Source organism: Callospermophilus lateralis, chromosome 9, assembly GCF_048772815.1.
Source record: "Callospermophilus lateralis isolate mCalLat2 chromosome 9, mCalLat2.hap1, whole genome shotgun sequence".
NCBI classification, from domain to species: domain Eukaryota; kingdom Metazoa; phylum Chordata; class Mammalia; order Rodentia; family Sciuridae; genus Callospermophilus; species Callospermophilus lateralis.
Window position 1 is genome coordinate 835,574 of NC_135313.1, and position 18,848 is coordinate 854,421.

Here is an 18,848-nt window from a genome sequence, read left to right on the forward strand (position 1 = left end):
CGGGAGCCGCGGCCCCCACCCCACTCCTGGCCTTGGTCATCCTGCACACCTGAGCTGCCCCATGGTGGTGTGAGTCCTCCTTCCCTGCCAGGGTTGTCCAGGGCCCGGAGTATGACCCCATCACACTGGAACCAGGACACGTTCCCACCCTGCACCAGTGGCCTCTTCACCCCAGGTCCTCCAGGTAGGCCTGGATGGGGCAGTTACATAACCGGAGTTCGCCCCCAGGCTGCAGCATGGGAGTGGGAGGGTCAGCAGCCTGGAAGACACAGGTTTCCCCAGGTCCTGGGCTCCCAGGATGGAAGGGTCTGGAGGAGGCCAACTGGGCAGGCTCAGAGCTGGGCAAGAGCAGCCCGCCTGCAGCACTCAGGCTATGGGTGGTGGGAGCTTGCTGGCGCCCAGCCTGGACCCCTGGCCTCCTGCCTCCTAGGCCTGAGCTATGGCCCTGACCAGCTGCCTCTGGGAAGGCTCCATCCTGGCTCTCGCGGGCCCCTGGGGAGGAGGCGGCGGAGGAGGTGGGCAGGGGCAAGCCCAGAGGGAAGCCACAAACACTCGGCCAGTGGCTGCTGTGCCCAAGGCAAACCCCTCTTTTCTGGCTGTTTTCACAGGACATTGTCCAGGCCCCTGGCCGCCTGGCCCGGAGTCTGCCTGCTGTTCTTGTTGTTCTGTTTTTGGGAAGGGCCTGAGCCTCCCCTCAGCTCCCCTCCTACCCCCACATGTGGGAGCAGCAACTGTGCCGAGCATTTTCCGCTGAGCTCAGCAGAAATCCGCCCAGGAGGTCAAGGACCAGGAAAAGGGCCCATCCATCATAAAAGAAGCTGTTTTCCTTTCCCAGGGCCGAGGGGATGAAAACAAGCAAAACAACCCCCCACCCCCACCCTACCCACCCCCACCTCTACCCCCTGTGTCTGCCCACCCGCCTCATAAGAGCAGCCGTCCCTTTTACGGGAACTTTACAGCCAAATCGCTTAATGTGATTATAATAATTATTTCTTTACTAGAAATTGTATAAACAGCCGCTTTTGAAACCTCCTGCAGGGGGGCAGCTGCAGAGGAGGCAGGGAGGGAAGGCGGGGGAGGGGCAGCTGTGGACTGGCCTAGGGGCAAGTGTGCATGCACAAGTGAGTGTGCACACATGTGGTCTGGTGTGCAAACATGTGGCCGAGCGAGAGTGTGCATGCACCGTACACAGGCATGATGGATGTGCTTGCATGTGCACACGTGTGTGCTTGCCATTCATCTTTATGCATGCCTGTGTGTTTGGTGGTGCCGGAGTGTGTTTGCATGTGTGAGTGCTGAATGCATGTGAGAGCCTGGGTGTGCATGTGCACATGTTCGGTGTGCACTTATCACTTGGTGTGCGTGCTCTTAAGCAGCGTGGGACATGTACAGACAACGTGTGGATGGTGCTGGCACCATCTGTGTGTGGGGTGGACCTGGGCAGGGCCTGGAAGGTGCTCCAGCCTACAGGCTGTGGTTTCCATGGCAACCCTGGGCTCACCTGGCGCCTGCTTCTCTGTGATTGTTCCCCTGAGCACCCCCTCAGTCCCTGTCACTTCTACACCCTTTCTGGGGTCTCCACTCCCTTTCTAGGGTCCTCTCTGACCACCTGGATCTGCCCTGAGCCTATGTCCACCTGGATCCACCAGAACAAATGTGTCCCCAGCCTCCCACACTGCCCCATCTTGGAAAGCCCACCCTCCTTCCCCTGTGGTCACTGACCAGGCCTGACTTGGAAATCGGCTGGAAGGAGCCCCTTCTCTTTGGGGCCCATGTAAATAGCCCGTCGTGGTAAATCATGCTGTCTTCCTCTCGGGGGGCCCCAGCGGGGCGTGCCTGGGGAGGGCTGAGCCCCTCTCCCTGCTCGGCCCACAGCCCAGGGAGCCATGAGGCCACCTGCCCCCGCAGGTCCCTCTGGGCTTTGCTGGCCCCTGGTCCAGCTCTCAGACACTTGTCCCCTGCCCTGCCTCTTGCAGGCACCCCCAAGTCCTGTCAAATCTCCTCAGAAACACGTCTCCATCTGCTGGCCTGCTGGACCCCAGTTGGCCTCTCTGTGGCTCCTTCTGCCCCTGCCTTCCCCACCCCATCATGATCACATGGGCACTGGGCCACTGGGGTCTCTGTGCCACACCAGGACCCGCCAGGCCCTGACCATCCCTGAAAACCCCACTAGCCCTGTCTCTTCCTGCCCTCTACTGCAGGCTCCTGCAGACCCAGCCTCATCCCATCCCAGTGCCAGCCCAGGGCTGCCCTGCCTGGGTCTTCCCACAGCCGACAGGCTGAGTCCAGCCCCCCGTGTCCACCCCCAGTCGCGGCTGCCTCCCAAGAGAGACCACAGACCCTGCACAGGGAGGTGCCCTTGGACTCCGGGTGTCTGAGCTGTGTGGAATAAGAGTGCTGGGCCGGGTGTGGCTCCACACCTGGACCCTGTGTCCCGGCCAGCCTCCCACGAGTTGGCCCAGCCTGGGGCACGCCCTCTCCTGTGGCCAGGACTCGGACGGTCACGTCCACCCTCCCCACACCAAATTCATCCTTGTAGGTTTGGAATCTGCGCCAGCTTTCCCTCCCCACGGCGGCTCTGAGCGTGAGCGCAGCCCTGCCCACTCGGCCCCCTCCTGCTGCCCTCACCTCTCTCTGGGCACTGCTCCTCCCGGCTGCCATCTCCCGGAGACTCTGGCTCAGAGCTGCGGCCTGTGTCTGGTGGGAGGAGATGGCCTCCTCAAACTGGGCCTGAAGGGCCCGTAGCTCCTCTGTCCTGGCGCTGAGGGTGGCCTGGGGAGGAGGACACACCACACATCAGGGAGGCCAGCCTGAAGGGCCCGTAGCTCCTCTGTCCTGGCGCTGAGGGTGGCCTGGGGAGGAGGACACACCACACATCAGGGAGGCCAGCCTGAGGTCGGCGTCCCAGGGGTGCAGCTGCGGGTGCTGACTGCCCAGCATGCGGGTGCAGGGCAGAGGTGCTGGCCCAGAGGGGGCTCCGGGAGGGGGGCTGAGGCTGCAACCCGTCTCCCACCTCTGTTTCCCCTCTGAGGCTCCCAAGCCACCGCCCACGGCAGGGGACGCTGGGCCCGGGACCCCAGAGCCGACTGCTTGCCTGCCCACGATATCCCTGCTGGGCTCCTGGGCTCAGGGGGAGGATCAGGAATGGTCATTTGGCATGTGGACCGGCCCTGCCCTCAGTGATGCTGGCACATGGGGCTCCCAACCTGGGCAGTGAGCTGAGGCCACCCAGGAGAGGAGGGCTCACCCCCTGAGGCATGCCCATTCCCCCCCCCCGGGGACCCAGGCCCATCAGCAGGGAGGCCAGAACATCATCAGAGATGCCCTTCCTGGGAAGGGTGCCACTCTGCTGCTCCTCCTTCCTGGATCGTCCAGTGGCAGGTGGAGGGCGCCCACTGTCTCTGCCGGCTGCCAGTGTGAAGCGTTCAGTCTTCCTGCCCTTGGAGGCCACCGTGCCTGGGCAGCTCTGGCACCACTTGGGACCCGGCCGAGCCCAAACTGTCCTCCTGTCCCACACCTGCTCTCCTGTCCAGTGAGGACTCTCCCCTGGGCCACAGTGTCCTCACACGGGCTCTTCCCCAGGCTACAGTATCTGTGGCCCACTAGCAGCAGCTGGGCAGAGGAGGGCAGCTGAGGGGACACGGGGCTCCAGGGAGGCACAGGTGCCACGTGGGCGCCCCCCATCCTGCAGGCCGCTGCCTGGGGCACTCTGTGGCTTCCACCGGCTCTGGCAGCAGCACAGCAGGAGCCCTCCTTTATGCCAGTCAGGGCCAGGGCGCAGGCTCTTCTACCCCTGCTGCCTCCTGGACGGACAGGCCGCCTTGGACAGCTGGACATGGGCTTCGTGCCCTGGCACGGCCCCAGAACTGCTTATTCAGTGAGGCTGGAGGACACCTTGGGACCTTGGGGACAGGTTCTGGCTGAGAGCCCTGAAGTAGCCATGACAGCCCGCAGGCCCCTGTGCCCTGGAGGCTCTTGACCATGTCACCCCCAGCTGTTCCTTGGCTGCGTTTCCACTCCCACCCCTCTCAGAGGGTTTTGATCCCTGTTTTTGGAGCCGAGGTGGTAAAAGAGCCCCTAATGAGCGCCCCGAGGAGCTCACTGGCCGGCAGGTCCATCTGGGTCCAGGGGAGACTCAGCCACACAAATGCTCCAGGAGCCAGGCCCAGAGGCTCCCTGAGAGCAGCGGGCATCCCTCCCTGTCCCAGGCACTTTCTTGGTTCCCTGCCCACAGGGGCTAAGAGAGTAGCTGGGAAGGGCACAGCCCCATCCTCCAGCCTGGGGACGCTCTCAGCCTGCCTCAGGAAAGGGACACGGCCGAGGTGGCGGCTGGGAACAAGAAGTCTGGGGCACGGCCTTCCTGGGTCCAGGCTGCCTTGGACTGCCCTGCCCAGAGTGACATGGGGTCTGGTCTTAGTGTCAGGGGAGGGCCAGGCAGCCCCTGGGGCCACCTCCTACCTGGTCAGCCAGGAGTCCCCATCCCCACGTCAGAGCCAGCAAGCGCCCTCCCCCAGGCCTGCCACTCATCACACCTGCTCCCACCCACCTCACACCTCCCAGGCAGGCAGCACAGGTGGGTGGCCTCGGGGGCAATGTGGTGGCAGGGACCCCAGTGCGTGAGCCTCTGCAGCCCCTGGGTCCCAGCTGAGCTTCCCACCGCACAGCAAGGCGAGGCTGGTTGGTGCAGATGGGCACAGGCCTGGGGGCAGCCCTCCCCCCCTCCCTGGCCAGGCCCCCCCTCTGGGCCCCCGCTGGTTCTGAGGGCTGGGAGCACTGGGCAAGTGGGGTCCGAGCACCCGGACCTGCCCAGGCAGGGACTAGAGCGCAGCCTTGGCTTCCTGCCACCAGACTCTCTCCTCCCTGGGCAGGAAGCCCTGGGCAGCGGCCATGCTCCTGGGACAGGAGGAAAGGTGAGCTGGTGTCTGCCGCAGGTTGGGCCGTGCACGGCCAGGCCAGGGGCTGGTGGCTGGCTCAGGGGTGGCTCACCTCGGCTTGTGCCTGCTGGCCCTGGGCCTCCTGCTGCACATGCTCCAGGTCCCGCGTGGCCCTGGACAGCTGCTCTTTCAGCAGGCTCCTCTCTGCTTCCTTTAGAGACAGGGCCTGGACACAGGGGTGCTCATGAGAGGGCTGGAGAACTGGGGCTAGGCCTCTTCACAGGATAGGCCAGCAGAGCGGCGAGTACCAGAGCCCTGCTTCCACCCCTGCTGCCGAGGAGGGCAGCCTGGGGCCTGGGGCCTGGGCCCTTCGCCCAGAGCTTTTCCTCTGCCCCATGCCCTCCTACCTGGCACTGCGCTCAGACAGCCTCTTGGGGTGCCCCTGTCCTGTATCTGCCTAAGTCCTGCTCTCTCCCAGAGCAGACAGAACTTCATGACCCCGACCCCTGCAGACTGTGGTCTCAGTGCACACAAAGGAGCCTTCAATGGCCCCTGGAGCACCCCAGATGCCCATCTCACTAACTGTGAGAGGAGTGTAGGTGGCTGGACCCAGAGAGGCCAAGTTTGTCCTCATGCCAAGGGGGACGTGCTGCTCCAACAGCAACCGGTGGACAGTGGAAGGAGTCGGCAATGCCCGTCAACAAGCGCTTATTCCCTCCCTGCCCAAGCCCACTGGGGAAGGGAGCCTAGAGACGCTGCCCATGTGCAGGACATCCAGCTCAGCTCTCTTCTGTCACTGTTTATGACACTGAAAGCAACTAGCAGGAGGTGACCTCGGGGTGAGCCACGAGAGGCCCGCACCTGGTGGCCTTGCGCCCAAGGGAACATCACAGCGGAGAAGCCTCACGAAGCCCGACTGCAGTGCAGAGGCCTGGGACACTGTCAGGAGGCCCCGGAGAGCAGGTGGCTCCACACCTCCACAGTAGAGGTGCCGAGGGAACACGGGCTGAGGCCCCGTCCAGTAGAAACCGTCCAAGAAACCATCCATAGAGCTGCCCTGGGGTCTCTCCCCAGGCCAGTGCTGTGTGGCCCAGTCCTCCGACTTGAGCCGGGCAGAGGCAGGAGGAAAGCCCCACTGTTAGGTGGGGGTGGGTTTGGCAGGATGTGCCCCAGGCTGGCTGAGGAGTGCCCGCGGGGTGGTGTGAGCAGCCTCAGGGAGGGGTGCTTCCTAAACCCTCTCCTGGTCTCCCCCGAGTCCCCGGCAGGAGCCTCTTCATCTGGGAAATGGCCATGTCGTCACTGTCCCTCATGCTGGCCCCAGGAGCACATCTGAGACTGTGCCAACGAGCTGCCACGTGGTGGCCTTCTGCCAGTTTCAGGTGGTTCCAGGGAGACTTGGAGCCCTGGTGTCAGCTCCTGGTCTCTAGGAGGAGCACGGGACACCAACTTTAACCATGTGGACAATCATTCTATTGATGGTGAAACCCTGGACCGACGCTCAGCGGCCTCCAGGATGGTGGACGCAGAGACTCCAGGGCTGCAGGCCCGGCCTGCCCGACCCCAGCCCCACGTCTCCTCTCTCCGTGCAGCCTCCTCGATCCTCGTGGGGTCAGGCCACGCTTTCCGGGGTCCCAGGAGGTGGTCTCTGGGTCCTGGCTCCGGGGGCTGGTGGGAACCCCACACTGGCAGTCGCTGGCACAGGTCCAGGTGGCCTTGAGATGGCGACATCTGAGATGAGGCGGTTGCATGGGGACTGGGCCCCTAAGTGTAGGGTCTGAGCTGGCCTAGCAGGGGACACCAGGGTAACAAGTCCCCAGGAGCTGGCAGTGTGGCAGGGACGGCCTCCGTATCTGGGATGATTTTGGAAATGAATGCACCCTGCTTGGCCCTCTCCCTCCCTGGAGCCCTTGTTTATTCCAGTCAGGGCCAGGGCACATCTGTCCCTTTTGAGACCCTCATTAGGGGACACAGTAAGAAGGTGAAAGTCTTAAAAGGATCTGTTTTCGGGGGCAAACAGAACGGAGCAAGCCCCGCTGCACGCGTCTGACTCTAGTCCACCTGGAGCCCCCTCAGGGGCTGGTGACCTGCCCCCTCCTGCTCTCCCTGCTCTGCTGTCTCTGTATGGGTGGCCGCATAGGTAGGGCAGCTCCCAGGTGCGTGTGATGTGGGCAGTGCTGCCTGGTGGATGGTGTCGGAGAAGTGAGGCCACACAGGGCTTTGGTCACTGGGCCTCTCTGGGCCTCTTTCCTCCCATGGCACAGGTAACACCACTGCATCCCCAGGGCCTCTGGACCTGCCCTTCTTTGGCTAGCCCTGCCCAGCCCTGGCCTCTCCCATCTTCCTGGTCTCAGTCTCTCTTCCCCACCCCGTCACGACACCCCTACTCAGAACGGCCATGCTCCCCATCACCACACCTGTGTGAGACACCGTTGGTGACACCCTGTATTCCACTGGCTTCCCGGCCTGCCACAGCCTGGTGGCTGCAACCCTCCTTGATCTCCCCAGACTCCCGTTCCTCCTCCCAGGCCACCGCAGGATGCAGGGTGGTGGCTGCCAGGAGCAGGGACGGCTGCGCCCACCAGGCGAACTGCCAGCCCCGGCCAAGGGATTCCAGTAAAGTGGGCTCAAAAGAGTGCGTCCCCCAGCACGGAGCATCAGACTAGGAAGGCAGTGGGACAATAAGACTGGCTGTTTTAGTCACCAGCCCCACAGCTGTACTGTGTGCCAGCAGCTGGTCCTCGTCACGCGGTGGCAGCCCACGGGGTGGTCTAACTGTCTTCCCATTCTCTCCACAGTGAGCCCTTCAGGGTGGCCTGTGCCCTGGAGAAGCCTGCACTCACCCCTCAGGCCCAATGAGGTCTCAGCCTCTGGGGGACGGATGGCCAGTGAGTGGTGATGGTTGTCTACCTGCACTGGGGGTCAGACCGAATACCCTGATGCACAACCGGACGACTGGCTGAGCAGATGAATGGATAGGTGGGTGAGTGGATGGGCAGGTGGGTGGATGGGTGGATGTGTGTGTATGGTTGTATGGATAGATATAGCGGGTGTACATCTGTGTGTGTTGATGGGTAGGCGGGTGACATGCGGATATATGGGTGGATGTGGGTAGGGTAGGTGGGTGGATGTGTGGATGGATGTGTTGATGGGTAGGTGGGTAGATGGCTGGCTGGCTGGCTGGATGTGTTGATGGGTAGGTGGGTGGGTGGATGGCTGGCTGGATGTGTTGATGGGTAGGTGGGTGGGTGGATGACTGGCTGGATGTGTTGATGGGTAGGTGGGTGGGTGGATGGCTGGCTGGATGTGTTGATGGGTAGGTGGGTAGGTGGATGGGTGGATGGATGTGTTGATGGGTAGGTGGGTGGGTGGATGGGTGCATGGATGATGTGTTCATGGGTGGATGGGTGGATGAGTGGATGGATGGATGTGTGGATGGATGTGTTGATGGGTGGGTGGGTGGGTGGATAGGTGGATGGATGTGTTGATGGGTGGGTGGGTAGATGGCTGGCTGGCTGGATGTGTTGATGGGTAGGTGGGTGGGTGGATGGGTGGATGGATGTGTTGATGGGTGGGTGGGTAGATGGCTGGCTGGCTGGCTGGATGTGTTGATGGGTAGGTGGGTGGGTGGATGGCTGACTGGATGTGTTGATGGGTAGGTGGGTAGGTGGATGGGTGGATGGATGTGTTGATGGGTAGGTGGGTGGGTGGCTGGCTGGCTGGATATGTTGATGGGTAGGTGAGTGGGTGGATGGGTGGATGGATGTGTTGATGGGTAGGTGGGTGGGTGAATGGGTAGATGGATGTGTTGATGGGTGGGTGGGTGGATGGGTGGATGGATGATGTGTTGATGGGTAGATGGATAGGTGGATGGATGTGTTGATGGGTAGGTGGGTAGATGGGTGGATGGGTGGATGGATGTGTTGATGGGTAGGTGGGTGGGTGGATGGGTGGATGGATGTGTTGATGGATGGCTGGGTGGGTGGATAGGTGGATGGATGATGTGTTGATGGGTAGGTGGGTGGATGGATGGGTAGATGGATGTGTTGATGGGTAGGTGGGTAGATGGGTGGATGGGTGGATGGATGTGTTGATGGGTGGGTGGGTGGGGGGATAGGTGGATGGATGTGTTGATGGGTAGGTGGGTAGATGGGTGGATGGGTGGATGGGCGGATGATGGATGGCTGGGTAAGAGGGTGCTGTGGAGTACTGAAGCTGCTGCAGGGGTAACCTGGAAACGCTGCACATGCCTGGTGGCGGTGGCCCCAATACAGCCTTGTGCTGGGCTGGAGAGGAGAATATGGGGCGGTGGGCCCTTGCCTCCTGTGCCCCCGTTACCTTCTGCATCTGGCGGAGACTCTCCTGCTGCTCCTGCTCCAGGGTCTGCACTTCCTGCTCCAGGGTCTGCACTTCCTGCTCCAGGGTCTCCCTGGTGGCCGCACTCGTAGCCAGTAGCTCCCTCTCCTTCTGCAGCCTGTGAACAGCCAACTTCTTCTCCTCTGCCAGGGAGAGAGCGAGGGCCTCCTAGGGAGACAAAGGACAGGTGGCCAGGTCAGGCCAGGAGACCAGCAGGCACTGTGGTCCTGTGTGAGGCCCAAGGCCCTGCATACTGGGGCTGGACAACTCTGGACCGTGTCACACATTCTTCCAACAGTTCCTGCGCCTCACCTGAACCCTACCCAGTGCCACTGAGGGACACAGGCATAAAGTCCTGTCAAACACAGCCTCTGGGGCCTGCGGACGGCCCAGGTGGAACAAGGTTTCCTCCAGCTCCCGGCTGACTGGTGGGCCCAGCCCCTTCTGCAGAGGGAGCCTGCTCTGCACACCCACCTGCTCCAGCGCAGGAGCTCGCTGGGCGGGCTGGTGCCACTGCTTGAACGTGATGTGAGCCACCCGGGTTCCACCCCAGGGAGCATGGGACAGACACCCAGGATGTGGACAGTCCCAAGGTCCCCTGGGAGGCAGACCTTCTCCCTCTGGAGCTGTGCCATGTCCTCTTGGTGGGCCAGCGCCTGGCTCTCCAGGGCCAGCTGCAGGTCCTGCTCCTGCTGCGTCACCCGCCACTGCAGCCGCCCTACCTCCCGTTGCAGCTTTGCCTCCTGGACCGTCCAGTCCCTGTTCAGTCTGTCCATTTCCACTGCAAAGCCACAGGTATGTCAGGCCCACTTGGTGCAGAGCCCATGAAGACGCCCCCTGCTCCACCCAGTTCTGAGCCTCGGGCTACTCCAGTGCAGGCCAGACAGGCTGGTGGCCTCCTCCGTGTGGCCCCTAAGTTACAAGAGCTCCAGGCCCCATGTGTGCCCCCTGGGCCGGGGGTGTGTGGGCAGTACACCTGGGGATGGGCAAGGGGAGCCACCCTGGAGCACCTTGTAAGGCCTGCTGCTCCAGCCGGGCACTCTGGGCCTCTCCCTCGAGCTGTTCCTGCTGGACCTGCAGCTGCTTGGCCCGTTGCTGGGCTTCAAAGAGGCTGCTCTCCAGAGAGTCCCTCTCCAGCCTGCAGAGAAGCGTCAGGCGCATCACCCAGGAGCTCCGGCCAGTGCGGAGTGGCTCTGAGCCAAGGCCGGCCAGCAGATCAGAAGGCCAACAGGGCTCCTTCATTTCAGATTTCTAAGAACGAACTGGACCCTAACAAAACTGTTTCAGGTGGAATAAAAAGTCAAATGCAGAAACAAAGAACATTTACTAAGTCACGCAGAACAACTCAGAACCAAAAAAATGGTAGAAAAACCTAAAGGGTACTTTGTATTCTTCTTAAGCAAGACCTGAAAACCAGAAGGGAAAGAGAGTCCGACAGATCTGGAGAGAGGGACGGGGAGTATTCCTGCAGAAAAGAGTTCATAAATCAACTTAAAAGATGAGGAACAGATGGGAAGAAAAGCTGCACTAAATGTATAAAGGATTAGCATCCATCACATGCAAAGAACTCCTACCAATCAACGAAAATCTGCTGGTCCTATTTAAAAAATGAGAAAAAATGACTGTTAAACACAAAGAAAATACAAATGGCTAAAAATATGAAACTTGCTAGACTTCATAAATGCCAGGGAATTTAAACCACAGTCAGGTTATTGATCACTTATCAGATTAGCAAAAGTGTAACAGTGACAACACTACATGTTGGCAAGGCCAGGGGACTCTAACACGCGTAACGTGGGCTGCAGTTCCACTCACAGGTGCCCGTTTTACAGAAATACAGAGGTACTGACCACACATGACCGTGCTCACTGGGGCTTTCCCAGGGTCCTCACTGGGGACCTGGGAGAGTCTTAGAAGTCACATGTCCTGACTCTGGCCCACGGTGCCGCTGTCAACAAGGGCAAGAAGACAAGCTTCTATTCTCTCCTGGCAAAGAGTCACCCCCAGCAACCGCCACACTGGAACCTCACACGCATTGTGATGGCGTGTGCCGGCCTATGCACACAGATTGCCCGGACGCACATGCTCAGAACACGAGAAAGCCTGAGTCACTGGCATTTCATCAGTGACCGCCCCGCCCCCCCCCATGCCATGTGCATTTATGGTGAAAACACGACCAAACAACACACACAAACACAGACACTCGAAGCCCACAAAGTGCCCAGAACCCCACAGCTGGTGCACACAGGCAAAGCTCTCTTCCTGTCCGCCTCCACCTGCCTCCTCCGTGACTTGCACCTGGCTTCTACCAGGGGGGTGGCCTGGGAGTCTGCCCCTGCGAGTCTGGCCCAAGAGCACCTGCTCCGTAGCCGGGCCCCAGGAGCAGAGGCCCCACATGCCGCAGGGTGGAGTGGCCAGGGCCAGCGGCCTGGGGAGCAGGTGGGAACCTGTGCATTCCCCTTGGTACAGCAGACCTGTGCGACTGTGGGGCCCTCAGAGCCAGGGGCTGCCGCAGGATGCCTGCACCGCCATCAGGAGATCTGAAGCCACCAGCACGGCAGCCCAGAGCCAGCAGAGAAGCGGAGAGAGGGGACAGATGTGCTCTGGCTGAGTCCCCGCTGGGCTGGTGGCTTTCTGGGCTGAGGGGCTGCTGTGTGCAGTGGCCCTGGGTTCAGTGGTCAGGGCTGAGAGCAGGGGCCACGGGACAAGACCCTGGCCATGGAGGCTCTAACCAGGGTGGGTTTGGGGAGCAGACATTCCCAGGGCCAAGGAGCCAGCGAGGGCAGGCCTAGGGCCTGTGCTCCCCGACTCTGGGCGGCCTGCATCTGCGGGAGAGGTGTTTCCATGAAGAGGTTCGAGGACCTGAGACTAAGGTTTCTCACACCTCCCAGATTCTGGACCCCAGGAGGAAATCTTCTGGACACTTAGGTGTTCCCAAGAAGAGCTCAGAGTGGGGCAAGCCCAGCCGGCCCTGGGTCTGTGATAGGCCTTGGAACCAGTTCAGGCCAGGGGCAACGATCTATGGCACCACCGATCCTGCCCACAAGTGCCCATTTCAACTTCTGGACATTTCTCTTGACTTTGGTCTTTGGGGCTCCCCCCGACTCTTAGCCTTGTGCCTCCTGGGTGCTGGACGGGCTTTAGACCCAAGCCTGTACTCTGAGCCCTGTGGCTCCAGCTCCCAGGCCGCTGCAGGGCTGCCCAGAGGGTCAAGGTGCCTGACGGCAGCCCCTCAGGGACTTGTGGGGAGAAAGGTGTTTTGTCTGCCGGAGGAAGGCCCTGGTGATCGCTGACCTTCTTTTGCCCTCTCCAGGTGACCCCTAGCACTGAGGGAGGAGGGAGCAGGTCCGAGGACTGTGGGAATGCCTGGAGCAGCCTTGTCTGAAGCTAGGTTCACTGGGAACTTCTCAGATCTGTGAGCAAGACATTCCACACCTTCCTGCCACCTGTCTTCGGCAAGGTGACCCCAGGACTATTCCTGGGGACACTGTGTGTCACCCCAAGGCACTCTTTCCCTCCCTCAAGGCCCACCCTCCTACACACAGCAGACCTCCCTGTGCCTCCCACCCCTGCCCACCACCCTGCAGGTCTCCAAGGTCAGGGCCATGGACACACGCTCTGACTGGCAGGCTCACGGGTACCTGAGGTCAGACGCTTCCTCAGCTGAGAGCTGCCCCTGCCTCTCCAGGGCCTCCTGCTTGGCCAGCAGCTGGACTCGCTCCTCAGTCAGAGCAGCCTTGGCCTTCAGGGCTTGCTGCAGAGTGTCCATCTGGGTGTCCTGGTCCTGCAGGCACTGTGCCAGCTGCTTCTCCAGGGCCTGTTTTCTGCATGTGACCTGGGGGGGGGGCAGTGTAGCAGAGAAAGCGAGTAAGTGGGTAGGTGGGGGGCCTGCTGAGGGAAATGAAGGGCCTTGGAAGAAGAGACTTTCTCAGACTGGCCCAGAGGCGAAAGTGGAGGCAGTGGGTAGACGTGGACGTGTTGAACCTCAGAATGCACACGCACCTTTAGAATAGAGGGAGCTCAACTCCCCAAACCACAACAGAGATGCTGTTATGCTGGGCTGCCACACTTCATTGGGCCACTAGTTTCTAGGGGCAGGACACATGGTCTGGGCGCGTCAGTAGCAGTGACAGAGGAAGAGTGGGGCCCGCCAGTGGTGCCACAAGGGAATCAAGAGGTGAAGACAAGGTGAGTCCCAGGACAGAGCAGGGTTCAAAGGAGCCGAGACCCTGAGGAGAAGGGCCACAGGAACGAGCCCTCACGTGCCATCTCCTCTCTACTCAGGCCATTTGCTGATTTAAAGTTCAGGCTGAGAAACTGACTACCAGGGAACTGACCTCACGTCATCTCAACAGACTCAGGGAAGCATCTAGCAGAACTTAGAACTCCTACTGATTTTTAGAAATCTCAGCCTACAGGAATGAAAGGCAAATTCCCATCAAGCGCAGAGAGCTTGACCCCAGTGGTAGTGGTAGAACTGGACTGCCCTTCAAAACAACCCGTGTGCCTCCGTCACTGATCGGATGATAGTGTTCATTTCCACTTTCATTGCCTCTCGGAACCAAAGATAAAGCCCTCAAAGAATGGCATTGTCAATAACGTCAAATTGTTTATAAACTTTGTATTTATGATATCTGGCATTTAATCAACATGACCAGGCATACTAGGAGATAGGACCACATGACAAATACAACGACACACATAAAAACAGAAAATAGACTAGACACTCGCTCACCCTCACCAGCTCTCCAGATATTGGAGTTGTCAAACATAGAATTTAAAATAGCTGACTAGTATGTTCAAAAACCAGATTGTGCGATGTAGAACTGGATACTAAGTATGAAAAGTATGATTTTAAAATACAATAGCCAATATTAATAAATAATAGGTGAGTTCAATGGCAGACTAGACAAGGTAGAAGAAACAATGAATTATCAGGAAGATAGGCCAAAGAATACTCTGAGTGAACCATGGAGAGAAAAAGGATAGAAAACGCTATAATAGAAGACCAGGAGAAAGGCCCACCATGTGTGTGATTGGTCAGATTCCAATTCCTTTTTTTTCTCCAGATACCAGTTCTGACAAAGACATTACAAGAAAAGAAAATACAGACTAATATTCTCCATGAATGTACAAGCAAAAATTCTTAGCAAAACATAAATTGAATCTAAGAATATATAAAATGAATATTAACTCATGACCCATTAGCATTAACTCACATATGCAATGTAGGTTTAGAATTCAAAATAGTAATGAATATAATTTATCCAATTAACAAAATAAGGACAGCAATGATGTCATCTCAACAGGCTCAGAGAAAGCCTTTAGCAGAATTCAGTACTCCTATTGATTTTTAAAAATCTCAGCCTACAGGAATGAAATGGAATATTCCCCATCTGATAAAAGGCATCTATAAAAGGCATATAAATAGCATCATAGTTGATATTAAAATATCGTATCATTTCTTCATGACTGAGTTTAGTGGAAGGATGATCACTCACCACTTCTATTCAACTTTGTTCCGCAGGTCATATTGCATAAGAGAAGAAAAAAGAAAAGATATTGAAGAAGGAAGTACAGTTGTTACTCAAAGGTCCACCACATGAGTAATTTATCAGATTCCAATTCTGGCAAAGACATGATAAGAAAATAAAGTACTCATGAACATAAATGCAAAAATCTGTACTTTTAAAATGATAGTATATAAATGAATTTGTCACAGTCACATGATTAAAGTCAATACATGACATTCTATTCCTATATATTAGTAGCGAACAATAGGAAAATGCAATTGAACCAGCAATGCAATTTACAATGTCAAATCTTGAAGTTAATCTAATAAAAAGGCCTCTATGCTTAAAACTATAAAACATGGCTGCAATAAATAAAATATAGACATGATTCTCCTTGCTCATGGGTATACTATATTTATGGATAAAAGACTCATTGTAGTTAAGATTTGTAGTCTCCTCAAATTGACCTATAAACTCAACCAAATCCTATTCAAAGTCCTAACAGGCTTTTTTAGAGGGGTGGGTATGAATTGCCAAGAGGATTCTAAAATATAGATGCCTGTGCAAAGAATTCGGAAACAGATTGAAAAAGGAAAGCAAGTCAGGAATACACATAGTACATAATGTTAAGAGTTTCTATGATCAGACAGGAGTTTTGGTGAAAGAATGAGGAGATAGATCTATGTGCCAAGTCCCATGTGTACAATTTATTCTCCACAAGTTGCCAAGATGATTCAAGGATGAAGGAGAGTTTCTTTAAAAGATGGTGGTGGAACAGCTGGATGTTAGTATGAAAAATATGGGGCCTTAGTACAGTGGTTCTTGAACTTAGTGTGCGACTGAGTCACCAGGAGGGGGCTGATCAGATTTCAGATTTCTGGGTCCTCCTCATGGAGCTTCTGAGTCAGCGGGTCTTGGGTGGGGCATGAGAATTTGCATTTTAAAAGTCCCCAGATGATGCTTATACTGCTTCAATTCACTTGGGAAACCACACGAATGACTTGAAATGAAGCCAAGACCTCAACTGAAAGTCAGATAAAGCCTAGGAGGCTATCTCCTTGTCCTCAGGCAAAAATCTCTTCAGAAAACACTGACATGTGAACTGGGGATTTGTTCAGTGGTTGAGTGCTTGCCTAGTATGCATGGGGCCCCGAGTTCAATTCCCAGCACAGCAAAACAAAAAACAAACAAACAAAAAAAAAAAAACCAAAAAAAACGAGACTTAAAATTAAAAATTTGCCAAAGTTAAAATTTTCTGTCCATCAAAACTATTATTAAGAAAACATGGGCTGGGGCCGTGGCTCAGTGGCAAAGCGCTTGCCTAGCATGTGTGAGGCACTGGGTTCGATCCTCAGCACCACATAAAAATTGACAAATAAAATAAAGGCATTCTGTCTATCCACAACTACAAAAAAACTAGAAAAAAAAGAAGACATAAAAGTAAGACACCAACTTGGGGAAGAATTGGCAGTGCATCTGTCTCTCTGATGAAGTACTCGTGTCTGCGATATAGGAAGAATTTCTAGATATATCCACAACCAAAAGAGGAGAACACAATCTCAAAATGGGCAAAAGCCCTGAGCAGACGTGGATATTCAATGAGCATGTGAAACACCAGTGACTCATGGGCCCATGTGAATCGAAGCTCGGTGGCGTACGACTTCACAACAGAATAGCTGAAACACACCAGACGTTGACAGAGCAGGAAGGTGGAAAGGGCTCTGATGGATTCCAAGATGCGGATTTAGAGACACCCAGTTATCAGCAGAGTCTCGGGGCCGGGCCCTCAGCGCTGGAGAGAAGTTCAACGTGGTGACGGTGGAAGGTGCTGGTTTCAGTTGTGACCAGGAAGGGAGGCTCCATGCTGGGCGCCGTGGTGGCACTCTGGTGGCACTCAGAGGACCAGGATAAGGTGAGGACAGCCCGACCAGCCAGGAAAGGCCTCAGCACCATGCACGAGTGCATCCATACACCTGTGCTCCCCGAAGCTGCCCGGGAGTGGTTTCAGTCAGCTTTTGGCTGCTGTGACCAGAAGACCCTACAAGAACAGTCTTAGAAGAGGAGAAGTTTATTTTGGTGCCTGGTTTCAGAGGTCTCTGTCCGTAGATGGCAACCTGTTTGCTCTGTGCCCAGGAAGACGCAGCGCATCATCATGGCGGAAGGGTGTGGAGGGGGAAGGCAGCTCGGGACTGGCTGTCAGGAAGCAGGGAGAGAGCGCCACTCACCAGGGGCAACACATAAACCCCCAAGCCACAGTCCGGGGACCCACCTGGCCCAGCCACACCCCACCTGCTTACGGTCACCACCCAGTTACTCCCACGAGTGGATCAATCCACTGATTAGGTCACAACTCTCGTTCTGCAGTCACTTCATCTCTGAGTGTTCTTGTGTCACCTCACACATGAGCTCTGGGGACACCCCTTATCTAACTCAGAACAGGAACCCACCCTTTCCGGTGTCTGGGAACCAGCAGCAAAAGTCCGACACTGGCCCAGCAGGTACTGGCCTTGGGGACGAGCCTGGCTCTGGGAGAACTCTGAGACAGAGCTGCTCAGAGCTCCGGGTGGGAAGCCAAGCTATGAACAGGAGTTGCTCTGCAATTATGCTGAGTCAGCTTTTCCACGCTGTGACGGCCGGACCCGGCCAGGACAACTATAGAGAAGAAAGGTTCATTGAGGCTCACGGTTTCAGAGGCCGGCTCCATTCCTCAGGGCTTGAGACGAGGCTGAACCTCATGGTGAATGTGTGGCAGAAGGAGGCGGCTCACATGGTGATCAGGAAGCAGAGACTCCACTTGCCAGAGACAAATCGACACCCCACAGCCACGCCCCAGTGCCACCTCCTCCAGCCACACCCCAGCTGCCCTCAGTCACGGCCCGGCTGACCCTCGGTGGCTGATCCACTGACTGGGCCAAGGCTCACAGCCCAGGCACTTCTCCTCGGAACCTCCCTGCTGGTGTCACACACGAGCTCTGGGGGACACCATGACAGATCAGGACTGTCCACCCGGAACTCAGCCAGGGGAGGCAGAGTGCCTGGGTGGGGCCACATTCGGAGCCGAGGGTCGGCCACCGCCCCGCCCCCCCCGGAGGGCCGAGATGGGCTCCAGTGCTCCTCCTCTCTCTTCTTCTGCCCTTTCTCCTTTATTTATTCTCTTCTCCTTGTAACATTGAACATTTAATCTTATTTTCTTCTTCCATCTCTTTCTTTCCTCTACAATTAAAAAATCTTTTTTTTTGATATTTATTTTTTTAGGTGTAAGTGGACCCAATATCTTTATTTTAATGAGGTGCTGAGAATCGAACCCAGGGCCTCACATGTGCTAGGCAAGCGCTCTACCACGGAGCCACAGCCCCAGCCCAGTTAAAAAATCTTTACGTTCATCTTTTCTTTCTCTTTTTTCTTCCACTTTCTTGTTTTCCCACTTTTTAATTTTTCCTTTTTTTTTTGTATTATTTTCTTCTTTTTAAAAAAATTGTGTGTGTGTGTGTGTGTGTGTGTGTGTGTGAGATCTGTGTTACTGGGGATTGAATCAAGGCTTCATGGATGCTAGGCAAGTATTCTACTGAGTTACTTTTCCAACTCATTTTACTTATATTTTGAGGCAGGGTCTCACTATGTTGTCCAGGCTGGCCTTGAACTTGCGATCCTCCTGCCTCAGCCTCCCAAGTCACTGTGGTCACAGGTGTGTGCCACCCCTGCGCCCAGGCTACTTAAAATTTTTTCTTTATTAATCAGCGACTTTTCAGCTCATTCTGTGTTATTTTGCCCTTTTCTATCGTCACTGGCGCGGCGGTGGTGCTGTTTCTGTCACGACTACATTTCCGTACCTGGTTTGTTTGGATCCAGCAGTTGTCCCTCTCATTCATGTTCTTCTTTCTCAGGAGGCTGCAGATTGCACCCAGTGCCTCAAGCGTGCTGGGCAGGCATTTTGTACTGACCTACACCCCCAGCCCAGTTGTAAGAAACTTCTCCATCCAGCCATGACTCAGTCCTGCTCAAACCTCAGCGAATGATTTGTCTTAAACAGAAGGCGAGATAAAAGACTCCTGCGATGACTCAGCCCCAAGTAAGCAGGGCCAGGGAAGCCCGAAGTCCTCATCTTGGC

At 56.5% G+C, this 18,848-nt stretch overlaps 1 protein-coding gene across 1 annotated transcript in view; it reads right to left on the reverse strand.

The window, feature by feature from the left end:
- Positions 1-18,848, reverse strand: part of Crocc2 (ciliary rootlet coiled-coil, rootletin family member 2) — a 55,252-nt gene that overhangs the window by 15,827 nt on the left and 20,577 nt on the right. The window contains 6 exon segments of the mRNA XM_076866345.2: positions 2,629-2,772; positions 4,987-5,115; positions 9,210-9,395; positions 9,839-10,008; positions 10,238-10,365; positions 12,869-13,062. Coding sequence (XP_076722460.2) covers positions 2,629-2,772; positions 4,987-5,115; positions 9,210-9,395; positions 9,839-10,008; positions 10,238-10,365; positions 12,869-13,062 — 951 coding nt within the window.